The sequence below is a fragment of the Neoarius graeffei genome, chromosome 5 (genome assembly GCF_027579695.1).
Source record: "Neoarius graeffei isolate fNeoGra1 chromosome 5, fNeoGra1.pri, whole genome shotgun sequence".
NCBI classification, from domain to species: Eukaryota; Metazoa; Chordata; class Actinopteri; order Siluriformes; family Ariidae; genus Neoarius; species Neoarius graeffei.
In genome coordinates this window covers 105,661,091-105,676,242 of record NC_083573.1, presented here as the reverse complement: position 1 = coordinate 105,676,242, position 15,152 = coordinate 105,661,091, and the positions used below count along the sequence as shown (strand labels likewise).

Here is a 15,152-nt window from a genome sequence, read left to right as displayed (position 1 = left end):
CCTGCAGTCCAGATCTTTCACCCATAGAAAACATTTGGCGCATCATAAAATGGAAGATACGACAAAAAAGACCTAAGACAGTTGAGCAACTAGAATCCTACATTAGACAAGAATGGGTTAACATTCCTATCCCTAAACTTGAGCAACTTGTCTCCTCAGTCCCCAGACGTTTACAGACTGTTGTAAAGAGAAAAGGGGATGTCTCACAGTGGGAAACATGGCCTTGTCCCAACTTTTTTGAGATGTGTTGTTGTCATGAAATTTAAAATCACCTAATTTTTCTCTTTAAATGATACATTTTCTCAGTTTAAACATTTGATATGTCATCTATGTTCTATTCTGAATAAAATATGGAATTTTGAAACTTCCACATCATTGCATTCCGTTTTTATTTACAATTTGTACTTTGTCCCAACGTTTTTGGAATCGGGGTTGTAAAACATTAATTGTGATTATTATCAGGCTGAGTAATATGTGTCATAGTTTTTCCTCAGTGTCATTGCATTGTTTGGACAGCAGAGGGCAGAATAATGTACAATAGCGCACAAACATGTGACTTTGCTCTGCGTGGAAGTAACGCAGCACTAATGCCATGAAAGGTAGGCTAGTATAAATGTTCATAAAAGTTTATTAAGAAAAGGAATATCTGATATTAACTTTGATTTTTTAATAAATGGAATAATTTAGGCTATATAACAGTATATTATGTTTTACCCCAACTTTTAATGTGTAAATAATTATTGTTGGTTATTAGTAAAATTGAATGAAGGTTTTTTTTTTAACAAAAGGAATATTTAAGTTGATAAAGAACTGGAAAATAAATAACACTTTTTTGGTAATAAAATTTTCTTCATGTAAGATTTTTCCAAAAATATTATGGGAAAATTGAATCATGACTCAGCCTCATGAATCAAATCGAATCGAATCGAATCATGAACTGGGTGAATCGTTCCATACGTAACTGTTATTATTTGATTATGTGTCTAATTTTTTTTTATCTTTAATCTAAAAGCACTTTGGAAGATACAGTTAGAATTCTTCTTATGAAATTAAATTGCTGTTTAAATTAATGCAATGTCAGAATTGCAGATTTGAGCCACGATAAGCTTCTCTTCCTGAGTGTGTTTCTGAACTCGGTGTAATCCTTTCTCTCAGCGAGGGGCGCTGAACTCGTGACCCTCCGGTTTCTACAGGAGGAAAAGGCACTGAGCTGGAGCAGGATAAGCTAAGGGCATGGCACCAGAGCCATGTGTGTGTGTGTGTGTGTGTGTGTGTGAGTGGGTAATGGTGGATAAAATCAGTGCGTCTGACAGGCAGTGTGAGCCTCAGATGAATAGTGTGTCTCATGGCTGGGACTGCAGGGGACAGGTATATGGAAGTGCGATGAAAGCCTATCATTCATCCTCTCTGGCTTTGAGGAATTCAGTGCCTCAGTATATAATGCTCAAATTATAATCTATTTCGATGGCCAGTTCTTTTTCTGGAGGCCAAGGGTGGAGAGGTGCAGGAAAAATATAGCACACTGCATATTTCAGCCAGGGGCAAAAGGCCTACGTGTCAGTTGTGAGGAAACATTCAGGAGTGTTTGGATTCACAGGAGGGGCGAAAGCACTTCAGAACGCTGAGCAGGTATTTCCTTCATATTTCCCAGCATGCACTTCAGAGGCACTGGAGAAGAAAGGACAGACGGTGCCCCTGTTCTCTGGCGCTGAACAGAGAGCACTGTGTTTCCTGGACCTCGCCTGACACCCAATCTACCTCAGGACTCCAAATATGTGTTGGTTTAAGAGGCAAGTAAAAGAAAAAATCAGTGAAACTAATAAAGGTGACACTTTAATCGTGCTTTTTTCTTTCGTGGAACTTTTGTCTCTCAGTAAGGCAGCACTTGTCGAGATCTCGTTCGGCTTGGACAATATTTTATAATAAAAATTCGTTAGCAGGCTGATCGTTAATCACACTGATGGATTTGCCAAAGGTGGAAATCTTTTCTTCAAAGTCTTTTTTCATTTCAACTGTTGAGAAAAACTTGACTGAAAGAAACTAACACTGTGAGAACATTATCAATGGGATAAAACATCATCCTCATCATCAAAAATAAAGACATCCCACTACTGCGTGTTGCGTGTGTACCATTAATATACTGTTTGTTCTGTTAGCAGTGATGGGAATAACGGCGTTAGAAATAAACGGCGTTACTTTTTTTAGTAACGAGTAATCTAACTAATTACTTTTTACATCGTTATAACGCCGTTCCCGTTACTTACAATAAAATACTATGCGTTACTTTATTAAAGCTGTTCTCATCTGGCACGCTGCTCGTTCAGCCTTACTTTACTCTGCTTTCGTGTGGGGCGGGGAGACGCGAGACAACGGCACAGCAAGCCAATCAGAGTAGATTTGGACAACATACGTAGGTAGGCCACGCCTACTGCACTACTGCGCGCTCTTTCAATCGGAAGACCCAGCGATGGCGAGCGGTCAGCCCAGCACTGCGCTTTCACACTGGAAATACAGCCAGTACTTTTCATTACTTGAAATAAAAGGCAAGAGTGTTTACGTGCAATGCACATTATGTCGAGGAACAAAGCGTTTGTCCTCGTCAGTGGCCAGTAATTAGTAACATAATTTTAGTAACTACAAAAATATATTACATTTGATAGATGTCTTATCTCACATTGTCCCACAAAAATATTAATATAGTGTAGATAACATTACTAATTGGTTCTGTTAAGTGTCCATTTCAGTCATTAAACACATTTAACATTCACTTTTATTATGATTACACTAATTGAATTTGATTTTTTTTTTTGAGGGGGAACAAAATGTAACGGAATAATTACTTTCCCTGGTAATTAGTTACTTTTATGACAAAGTAACTCCGTTACTAACTCAGTTACTTTTTGGGAAAAGTAACTATAACTAATTACTTTTTGAAAGTAACGTGCCCAACACTGTCTGTTAGGACGTTTATATCAGAGCACAAATTTAATCTTAAAAAAAGTCAATTGCGTTTTAATTTTAACTGTTTACTGACGAAAAGAAAAATATTGTCACGACGATAAATAAGCAATGTTTGTGTCACGTTTGAATCATTAACCCACTGTTTATGCGACTATAAATTCGACTTGACATTTTCTGACCTGTAACGTCAACCAGCAGCAGTAAACTCTAGGGGTGTTCACACGGCAACTTTTACTCCGGTGTAGCGCCGGGGCTGCCCCGGTAGAGCGTTCACACGGTACAAAGTTATACCGGTGTAGCCCCTGAAAGCTGCTTAAACCGGTGCAAATCTAACCCTGCTCGGGAGGTGGTTTAAGAAATTTACTCCGGAGTAAATGCTAGTTTGCGGGGCAGCACCGATATAAAATGGGACATCTGAACGCTACAGGGGTAGACTCGCTACGCGTGACGAGAGTTGATTACATACGGGCATTGCATAATTTGCATCCTGGTATTTTGCGCTTCCAAAATGGCGAATATCAACAACAACAGAACTGCGTGTCTTCCAGTGTTGCCAGATTGGGCGGTTTTAAGTGCATTTTGGCGGATTTGAACAGATTTTGGGCTGGAAAACGTCAGCAGTATCTGGCAACACTGGTGTCTTCATCCACGTTGTTTTCCCGGCACTTGGTGATGCCATGACAACCGGGAAAAGGAAGTACATTTTCACGCATGCGCATATTTCATTTCCGCATTATTACTATCGTGTAGCACGGTCGCAAAAACTGCCGTGTGAACGCAAGTGGGGCTGCACCGGTGCTAACACGCTTCTCTCTTTTAAGCAGGTTTGTGACATGTGAACGCTCCACAAAATTTACACCGGTGTAAGATATATCGCAACAAAATACATTGGTGCAGCACCGATGCAAATATGTACCGTATGAACACCCCTTCTGTAAATGTGCTACTTTTGTGCTGAAAGACAAATAAAACGTCACAATATTTTATTTTATTTTATTTTATTTTATTTTATTGGCTGAAACACAGCACGACTGCAGAGGATTCATCAGGAACCTGGAAGCCATGTTGAGCGACGTGAACCTCAGTTTCTCCAAAAATGTTTTTACAACAAAAGCATAGCAAAAATGGGGAAGCCAAGGCCTAAAGATTACAGAAGCAGTTTTGGGACCAAAAGGTTGCTGGTTTGATTCCGTCAGCCAGCAGGAATTGCTGAAGTGCCCTTGAGCAAGGCACCTAACCCCAACTGCTCCTCTGGGTATGTTATATGTTGCTCTGGATAAGAGCACCTGTTAAACGTCAATAATGTAATGCAAAATGTCTAGAAAACCTTCATTTATGAGCTGATCAACGTTACAGAGATTCTTGATCAAATATTTTGTTTCCTACTGTAAGAACATGCTGGACTAGTGGTACAAAAAGCAGCATTTTATTTCACTTTAGCAATTGTGCACATTTTTTGTTTTTGAAGTTAAACTTCCTGACATTTTAGTCAAAATATTTTTTTTTTTACTTCTGCCAACTTGAGTTTTCCCAACGTAACTCACAAAGTCGTGAATGGATTTGGAGAAAATTTGGTGGAAAGGTGAGCCATGGGCCAAGGAACAACTGACTAGATTTTGATGCAAATCCAAATATGTATCCAGGTTCCAGATATGTATACAGAACCAGGATGATTTTTTTTTCTTTTACCAATCTAACTCAAAAAGTAGTGAATGGATTTGGATAAAATTTGGTGGAAAGATGAGCCATGAGCCAAGGAACGACTGACTTACATTTTGATACAAATCCAAATATGTATGTAGATCCAGGTTCCAGATATGTATACAAAACCAGTATTTCTTTCTCTGTTCCCAACGTAACTCAAAAAGTAGTGAACGGATTTGGATGAAATTTGATGGACAGCTTTTATATTATCCTAGGTTCGATTGATTTGATTTTGAAGTTGATAAAATGTGGCTTGGCAGGTGTATGAGCTCTACAGAGAGCCCGACTAGTTAAATTAGCGTTAACATTTATCAAAGTCAAATTGATCAACTTTGATGTTCTGAACAATTTGACCAAACAAGTAAAAAAAAAAATTGAACAAATACAATATGCAATTCACAAAATAACATGGAATATGAATCACAGAAGAAGTCATCAAGAAATAGTCATATTTAATAAAATGTAATAATTGTATTACTTAGTTACTGACTTTAATACAAGCTTTGGAATGGTTTACATTACTCTGAGTGGTAGAAGAAGAATGTACACTACCGTTCAAAAGTTTGGGGTCACCCAGACAATTTTGTGTTTTCCATGAAAAGTCACACTTTTATTTACCACCATAAGTTGTAAAATGAATAGAAAATATAGTCAAGCCATTTTGAGCATTTAATCGACCCCACAAATGTGATGCTCCAGAAACTCAATCTGCTCAAAGGAAGGTCAGTTTTATAGCTTCTCTAAAGAGCTCAACTGTTTTCAGCTGTGCTAACATGATTGTACAAGGGTTTTCTAATCATCCATTAGCCTTCTGAGGCAATGAGCAAACACATTGTACCATTAGAACACTGGAGTGAGAGTTGCTGGAAATGGGCCTCTATACACCTATGGAGATATTGCACCAAAAACCAGACATTTGCAGCTAGAATAGTCATTTACCACATTAGCAATGTATAGAGTGGATTTCTGATTAGTTTAAAGTGAGCTTCATTGAAAAGAACAGTGCTTTTCTTTCAAAAATAAGGACATTTCAAAGTGACACCAAACTTTTGAACGGTAGTGTATTTTGGATATAAATCCTGGTTTTGTATGAAATGTTGAAACACCACCGATGCAGTTAAAGATTAAAATCAAAACTACAGAGCGACTGTAAATCCACTGAAAACACCAAAGAGGCAAGAATGCACTACAGCGCTGCATATTTCCCTAAGGAACAAAGCCACATTAAAAGAAAAAAAAGGTGACTTTTTTAATGGAGAACAACTCATTCCTTTGGCATGTTAGATCAAGCACATGTCCCGCCATGCTCTGGGATCCCACTGACAAGATCTATCAGTAATGTCAGGAGCAGAACCGTCATCTGTGTAAAACAGCACGGATTCAAGTTTTGTCTCAGGCTACATTCGCCAAGAAAACATGAGCGAAACCAAAAAAACAGTACCAAAGACAAAAATGAATGGCTGGTTAGAGAAACCAAGACTCCGTCAAAAAGCAGCCAGCTCCATTCACTCCCCCACTGACCACCTCCACCACCCCCATCGCTTTAAACAAACTTTTCGCTTCACAGACAAACGCTGACCCCCGGGTGTGAGTGAGCATTCTCCTCACACAAGCGCAACACATTTCAAGCCCACATGACAAGCGTCCATTGTGTTCCATCATTTAAATTAAACTGGTGTTGACCCCAACACACTCTGCTCTGTCATGTTCAGGAGAACTGTAAAGAAATCCTAGCTGGCTAATCGGCCTAGCAATAACACAGTAGTATTCCTTAAACACACACACACACACCAGTGTTGCCACCACGTGAAGTACAAAGACTGCAGCAACAGCTTTCACCCTTAAACACTACGCACAAACTATACTTTAGCAAAGAACCATCATGAATAAAAATTCACGTGACTGCTATTAATTAAAGCCAAGTGCCTTTGAAGTATCACCAGCGAGTGTAGATGTCAGTGTTGTTGTTTTTTGTTTTTTTTTTCCTTCCTTAAAAGAACCACAGATGTTTTCTGGAAGAGCACTAATTGAGAATTGTCTAAGCGCTCCCAGCCAAACACCAAATTCCTAAAGGCAGTGAACAAGAAGTGAATTGGCCATGACATTTTTACATGACATATAAAGGTTATAATTTGCGCTAAAAACAGGGTACAGTAAGGAATGTTTATCGAATAGCACAGCAAAACACCAGAATTTATCCAATTTATGTTTTAACAGGGGTGGCACGGTGGTGTAGTGGTTAGCGCTATCACTTCACAGCAAGAAGGTCCGGGTTCGAGCCCCGTGGCCGGCGAGGGTCTTTCTGTGCGGAGTCTGCATGGTGTCCGCGTGGGTTTCCTCCGGGTGCTCCGGTTTCCCCCACAGTCCAAAGCATACCTGTCAACTTTGAGGTTTGAAAAAAAGGGATATTTCCCAGATTTTTAACTCAAAATAAGGGAAAATTTCGGAAAGTCATACCCTTCACCAAAAGTGGGTGTGTAGTTGAATGGGGGGAATTTTCTATCTAGTATTTGTGATTTCCTGTACTCTGGTGCATGTTGGTGATAGCCAAGACCCAAACTCAATATGCTTATGGTTTATAGAGTGCATTTGTGAATAAACCATACATTTATTTTTATTTGCTTTCAGTGGTACCAGTTATTTCCCAAATTAAGGGCTAAAATACGTATCTTATGTTAAAATAAGAAAGGTCATTATATAACCAGTCAATAAATTCAATTCCATTGCAATTTATTATGGTTTTACCATAGTCATGGCCTCGGAACAATAAATAGATAGATAGATAGATAGATAGATAGATAGATAGATAGATAGATAGATAGATAGATAGATAGATAGATAGATAGATAGATAGATAGATAGATAGATAGAGTAATATAAGATATTAAACCAAGAGTGATTTAAAATGGGTAAGTTTCAGATAGAAAATAAAATAGACAATGAGTGGATAAAACAGTTAATACACCAATTAGTTTACACTAGGCTATTTATGAGGTCTTAGCCAGGACATACTTAATGTAAACATGTGTAGCTTACCTTTGATTATTTGGGAGGCTTTCGTTTTCCCCATGGAAAATTTCTTTGCGATGGAAGAGTCTGGGAACATTCCAGCCACGCACTTGTTGAAATCATCAAAGAAAGAGAGGCTAATGTTTTTCTTAGCTATTAGCATCGCCATCTTCACCTCAGACCTAATCAGTGTTGCCAGATACTGCTGACGTTTTCCAGCCCAAAATATGTTCAAAACCCGCCAAAATGCACTTGAAACCGCCCAACTTGGGCGGGAAACCTCCCAATCTGGCAACACTGAACCTAATCACTTGCTCAGCCTCGCCTCCGGACGTAGTTCTGTAATTACTGATGCCTGAGAGGGCGGGGACGTGAATTCATGGGCCGACTTCCTGCTGTAAACTCCTGTCAGAGGCGCGTCATGAATTCTGGACCTACCGACTTTTTTATATTGTGAAAATACTGGACGTTTATATAATGTCAAAATACGGGATATTTTTGGGAAAATAAAAAAATAAGTCAAAATAAGGGATTTCCCGAGAAAAACGGGAGGGTTGACAGGTATGGTCCAAAGACATGCAGGTTAGGTTAACTGGTGGCTCTAAATTGAGCGTAGGTGTGAATGTGAGTGTGAATGGTTGTCTGTGTCTATGTGTCAGCCCTGTGATGACCTGGCGACTTGTCCATGGTGTACCCCGCCTTTCGCCCGTAGTCAGCTGGGATAGGCTCCAGCTTGCCTGCGACCCTGTAGAACAGGATAAAGCGGCTAGAGATAATGAGATGAGATGAGATGTTTTAACAGCTCAGAGAGTTTGTGTATGTGTGTGTGTGACATCTAAGACACTTGCAGTCCACATGGCAAGCCAATTCTTCACAAAACATTCCTACGAAGCTTTCATGAATCTGTCAAAAAGTCAAAACTTAAGCTTCAACCTTCAACCCAAAAGGTCAACAAAACAAGACTTTATATACTACTCTAAGTACATCACTCCATAGTTTATGCTGAATTACTCATGGTTCAGTAAAGTCATTGACTCAAATGGTTGGCAACAGTGAATTCCTTGGATCAATCCTACTGTTTAATGGTTCTTCACTTATCTCTCTGGAAGAACCTTCAAGCAAAGAAGAAGCCTATATTTGTCACATGTGCTTTAGAGAACAGTGAAATCCCTCCTCTGCATTTAACCCATCTGAAGCTGTGAGCATTCACATACCCAGAGCAGTGGGCAGCAATGCTACAGCACCCAGGGAGTAGTTGAAGGTTAGGTGCCTTACTCAAGGGCAGTTCAGGCACTTGATCAAGGGTACTTGTTCATTCACTCCCCCCACATTTTTCTTGCCAGTCCAAGGAATTCAACCAGCAACCCAAGAACTTTGGGTCCAAGGCTGCTTCTCTAACTTTTAGCCCATGGCTGCCTAAAGGTACTACCTTTGAGTACTTTGAATAAAGGTACTACAGTACCTTTAAGTACAACCATGTTTCAAAGCTTTATCAGTTGCTTGTCCTGAGTTGCTATTGTATTGTCATGTTCGAGGGTTCATCTCAAATCTCCTGATCCTGAAACATAAATCCCAAAAAGGCTACTATTGTGTTCCCGTTTTATTTTGGATGAATCTGTCTCTGTACTGATCTCGAAGAGGTTGTGAGAACAGAGGGACTCCTCTGAGACAATCCTTCAGACCTGAGGTGTATGTTGTGTTCAGCATCCAACAATTTCAAATAAACCACTAAAGGGCATTCTTGAGAACAATAAATCAATTAAAGGAGAACTGAAGTCATTTTTAAACTTGCTTTCTTTCTTAACATGTTATTCAATTATGTTTTCGGTTTTAGTAACCTTATATCGTGACTTGCATTGGCAACTAATTGCAATTAAATATTATACTTATCGGCCTATTCGGTTTTTAGCCGTGTTGAATTTAGTTCGTTTGGTCCACAGCAGGCGCCGCTTATCCGCACGATCTTCACACTTGTGCGAAACTTCGAAACGTGACGTGTCAGCCAGGTGTCAGTGCCGCCATTTTGAAAACTGTTTTCCAAATGAAATATTGACGATTACTGCCTACTTTTTTCAAACTTTCCTGATTGCTATCAAAACAAACAAAACTTCCGGCTTGATTTCATCAGCATTCAAAAGAGGGCAGCGCGTCTTTTGACAACGTTGGCAAATGTTGGTCACTTTGATTTCCGCTGTATGTTTTACTTAGCACGGTCGCCTCACAGTAAGAAGGTTCCGGGTTTGAACCCAGCTACCGGCGAGGGCCTTTCTGTGTGGAGTTTGCATGTTCTCCCCGTGTCTGCATGGGTTTCCTCCGGGTGCTCCGGTTTCCCCCACAATCCAAAGACATGCAGTTAGGTTGACGTGGGGTGGCCTTGGGCTGAGGTGCCCTTGAGCAAGGTACCGAACCCCTGACTGCTCCCCGGGCGCTCTGGTGTGGCTGCCCACTGCTCCAAGTGTGTGTGTGTGTGCGTGTGTTCACTGCTTCAGATGAGTTAAATGCAGAGGATGAATTTCACTGTGCTTGAAGTGTGCATGTGATAAATAAAGGTTTCTTCTTTTCTTCTACTTCCGTCCTACGATGTCTCGCACAGGTCTCAGTGAATCTCGTTTACGGCCATTGCTTTGACATATGGACTGATATATTACAGAGCATATTTCAAACACTCATAACTTGCTATAGCAGTGACAGAATAGCGATCAGAAATGCATTCTGATATTTAATAAAATTAGATAAATAGAATTTTGATAATAAAAAATTTGCCTTCAGTTCTCCTTTAACCATTCAGAGAGCACACTGACTATCCCATTTTGAATAAGCATACCTTTATGCATCCCAAACAATCCACTGACGAAGCAAAAAAAAAAAACTTGTTTTCTCTGCAAAGTGTTGCTAGCCAACAACTATAAAGTATTATGTCATCATTCTGTAGCTGCTTCCAAACCCAGTCCTGGCAGCAGTCCCTCGTTCTTTCCTCTAATTCCAGGTCATGATTTTATTTCCTCAAGATAATATCTTCCAAGCAAGTGATAAATTACATATCTAACTTTATAGCTGTCAACACCAATCACATCCTAGTCTACAGAAACATACTCCATTGTTACCTGCTAATAAACAAGTCATCTGGTACTTCTGAGCAGTTTCTAAAGTGGGCCTTTGGTTTTTCCACCCATCATATCATAGAGATAAATGCCAAGTCCTCATGCCAAGTCAAGTCAAGTTTGTTTGTATCGCACTTTTAACAATAGACATTGTCCCAAAGCAGCTTTACAGAATTTAAACGACTTAAAACATGAGCTAATTTTATCCTTAATCTATCACCAATGATGAAGCCTGTGGCGATGGTGGCAAGGAAAAACTCCCTCAGACGACATGAGGAAGAAACCTCAAGAGGAACCAGACTCAAAAGAGAACTCATCCTCATTTGGGCAACAACAGACAACAAGACTATAACATTAACAGTTTTAACATGAAGTCAGTTCCGTTGATGTTATAACTCTTCATTTATGGAAACAATGGAATTTTGACTAAATTTTGCCATACCATACATGCACCTGGATACAGTATAAACCATTTATCCTTGAGTACCCAACACTGGAAGGACGTTGGGGTGACAGTTTTACTAAAGGGTCCAGCAGTAGCTCATCTGGTCAGACTTGAACCACAACTTTCAAAATCAACAGCTCAACTTAACCACTGAATCACTACTAAAAGACCCTTGAAATTAAAGGGTTTCAAAGCACAAGATAGCCAGAAAGCATTCGTTGTACACACACCCAACTCCTAAACAGCAAATAGTTCTGGAAAAGCCAGGGGAGAAAAAAAGACCACTCAGCTCTCATAACCTGCCTAAACTGCAAACGACTCCTGAAAAAGTAGCATCCAAGAAACTTTCTTGCCCTTCTGCCTTTCTGCCCACTTCAAGCTCTTCTTCCCTCTTAAAAAAATCCTAAACAGGGTGGCACCATCAAGGGTACTTTGAGTTATAGTCTTCATTCATCCTCAGAAACTGATTTATCCTGGTCACAGATGAAGGTCTGCAGCCAATCTAAGGAACTCCCGGCATTATGTGGTAATACACCCCGGAGGGGACACCAGGCATACACATTTGCATCCCACTCAGCCACACCTATAGGTAACTTAGAGTTGTTAATCCACCTCTGGCACCATGTTTTGCATGGTGGCAGGAACCTGGAGAACCTGAAGAAAACCTATGCAAGCGCTGGGATAACCTGCAACTTTGCAGACAATAATCTGAAGCGTGAGGTGCCAACACTACCCCCTATACCTATGCCATGTGCCACTCTTAACTTTATTTAGAGGAACATATTTTAAAGAACCTCATTAAGGTACATGGACCCATAGGATCTCTGCAGTACCTTTGAGGGTACATTTCTGGTAAGCAAGTATTCCATTACTTAAATCTCAAAAAAAAAAAAACAATACTCACAGTCATTTGCACAGTCAAAACAATACTCACAGTGGACTTTAGAGTAGACCTAAGGGATTTACCTCGAAGGACTCCTCATCCAGAAGCCTGCTGCCAAACACAGTGATGCCTTTGGTGTCAAGGTTGGCATGGCCACTTCTTTTCAAGGGCTTAGTAATCTTTTTCTTGCAGTCCACAATGATGGTCACATTCTTCTTCTCCACACTGATGGCCACACGATGCCACCTGTAAAACAGAAACCATCTATGAGGACAAAGTGGTGTTTACCAGCCTTAGACCTGAATTACTATGTTATATGATGCCCCTTTTCAGTATTTCCTCCTTGAACACACCTGGATTGAGCCATCAGGTAAATAACATTACATCACAGACATTTAGCAGATGCGCTTATCCAGTGACGTATAACATATCCAGAGCAGCCTGGGGAGCAGTTGGGAGTTAGGTGCCTTGCTCAAGGGCACTTCAGCCATTCCTGCTGGTCCAGGGAATTGAACTGGTGACCTTTTGGTCCAAAAGCTGCTTCTCTAACCTTTAGACCATGGCTTCAGCCCCTTCATCATAATATTCTACATTGGAGAATTGGATGTATTGGGAATAAGGAACCCTTGAAAGACCAATGTGGATCACCCTAAAAGTGTACTTCCTGTTATACAGTAAGGTCCATATATATTTGGACACTGACACAATTTTTTTTTTACCTGTTTAATGAAACATATTCAGGTTATAGTTATATAATGGACATGGACATAAAGTCCAGACTTTCAGCTTTCATTTGAGGGTATCCACATTAAAATTGGATGAAGGGTTTAGGAGTTTCAGCTCCTTAACATGTGCCACCCTGTTTTTAAAGGGACCAAAAGTAATTGGACAATTGACTCAAAGGCTATTTCATGGGCAGGTGTGGGCAATTCCTTCGTTATGTCATTCTCAATTAAGCAGATAAAAGGCCTGGAGTTGATTTGAGGTGTGGTGCTTGCATTTGGGAGATTTTGCTGTGAAGAAAACATGCAGTCAAAGGAGCTCTCCATGCAGGTGAAACAAGCCATCCTTAAGCTGCGAAAACAGAAAAAACCCATCCGAGAAATTGCTACAATATTAGGAGTGGCAAAATCTACAGTTTGGTACATCCTGAGAAAGAAAGAAAGCACTGGTGAACTCATCAATGCAAAAAGACCTGGACGCCCATAGAAGACAACAGGGGTGGATGATCGCAGAATAATTTCCATGGTGAAGAGAAACCCCTTCACAACAGCCAACCAAGTGAACAACACTCTCCAGGAGGTAGGTGTATCAATATCCAAATCTACCATAAAGAGAAGACTGTATGAAAGTAAATACAGAAGGTTCACTGCACGGTGCAAGCCACTCATAAGCCTCACGAATAAAAAGGCTAGATTGGACTTTGCTAAAAAATATCTAAAAAAGCCAGCACAGTTCTGGAAGAACATTCTTTGGACATATGAAACCAAGATCAACCTCTACCAGAATGATGGAAAGAAAAAAGTATGGCAAAGGCGTGGTACAGCTCATGATGTACAGTTTTACATCATCTGTAAAACACGGCAGAGGCAGTATGATGGCTTGGGCATGCATGGCTGCCAGTGGCACTGGGTCACTAGTGTTTATTGATGATGTGACACAGGACAGAAGCAGCCGGATGAATTCTGAGGTATTCAGAGACATACTGTGTGCTCAAATCCAGCCAAATGCAGCCAAACTGATTGGTCGGCGTTTCATAATACAGATGGACAATGACCCAGAACATAAAGCCAAAGCAACCCAGGAGTTTATTAAAGCAAAGAAGTGGAATATTCTTGAATGGCCAAGTCAGTCACCTGAGCTCAACCCAATTGAGCATGCATTTCACTTGTTAAAGACTAAACTTCAGACAGAAAGGCCCACAAACAAACAGCAACTGAACACCGCTGCAGTAAAGGCCTGGCAGAGCATTAAAAAGGAGGAAACACAGCGTCTGGTGATGTCCATGAGTTCAAGACTTCAGGCAGTCATTGCCAACAAAGGGTTTTCAACCAATTATTAGAAATGAACATTTTATTTACAATTTTTTAATTTGTCCAGTTACTTTTGAGCCCCTGAAATGAAGGGACTGTGTTTAAAAAATGCTTTAGTTCCTCACATTTTTATGCAACCATTTTGTTCAACCCACTGAATTAAAGCTGAAAGTCTGAACTTCAACTGCATCTGAATTGTTTTGTTCACAATTCATTGTGGTAATGTACAGAACCAAAATTAGAAATATGTTGTCCCTGTCCAAATATTTATGGACCTAACTGTATGTACCACATAAATACTGCCTCAGTATCTGTCGACTGTCACACGCTGGCATTCCCTCGATCGAGGATAAGGATCGAAAGAATTCAAGGAGCCAGGCGGTGTTTATGACATCGATAGCTGGCGCATCTAAGATGGCTGTGGAACATCCGCTGACAACTTGTACAGGGAAAAGTCAGAGGAGGTCCTTCTCCTTGAGCCTGTTGATCCATACGCTTCTTCTGGCATTTGCGTTTTTCCTCGGCAAGCTGGATCTTTGAGAATTCCGTGACAATGAGGCCAGAGAAAATGGCGATTCTTCACACCACACCACGCCTGTCAACTGTGGATGTGTCCCAAACCAAACCCGTATAGGGGCTGTGCTTTATCTTCAAGTGGCCCACTCCATTATCAATATCATTGGTGCAGTATAAAATCCATATTTAAAAAAATAATACACCTCAAGGTCCCCTGGATGTACTCACTCCTGGGAACCATATTCTCATGCTGAGAACCTTGGCACTAAATATTCTTCATGCTTTCAAAACATAACTACAAATTAAATCCAAAAACTGCACTACAAGGGCTATTGGATGGTGCCTCAAGACCAACATGGGAAGTACAGGTCATAGAATAGCAAGCTAACGAAGGGCTCACATGAGTCCTCCAGGTCTTACACCTTAACTATTCCACATTCCAGGCCTGAACACATTCCACTTTCAACACAGATTAGACTCATTAAACTCCAAACCGAATG

The 15,152-nt window shown here is 40.3% G+C and overlaps 1 protein-coding gene across 1 annotated transcript in view; it reads right to left on the bottom strand.

The window, feature by feature from the left end:
* The window catches only part of col11a1a (collagen, type XI, alpha 1a), a 256,824-nt gene that overhangs the window by 220,329 nt on the left and 21,343 nt on the right, over window positions 1-15,152 (bottom strand). Inside the window, exon 4 of the mRNA XM_060922694.1 lies at window positions 12,187-12,349. Within this exon, the coding sequence (XP_060778677.1) occupies window positions 12,187-12,349 (163 nt within the window). The remainder of the gene's footprint in view (window positions 1-12,186; window positions 12,350-15,152) is intronic.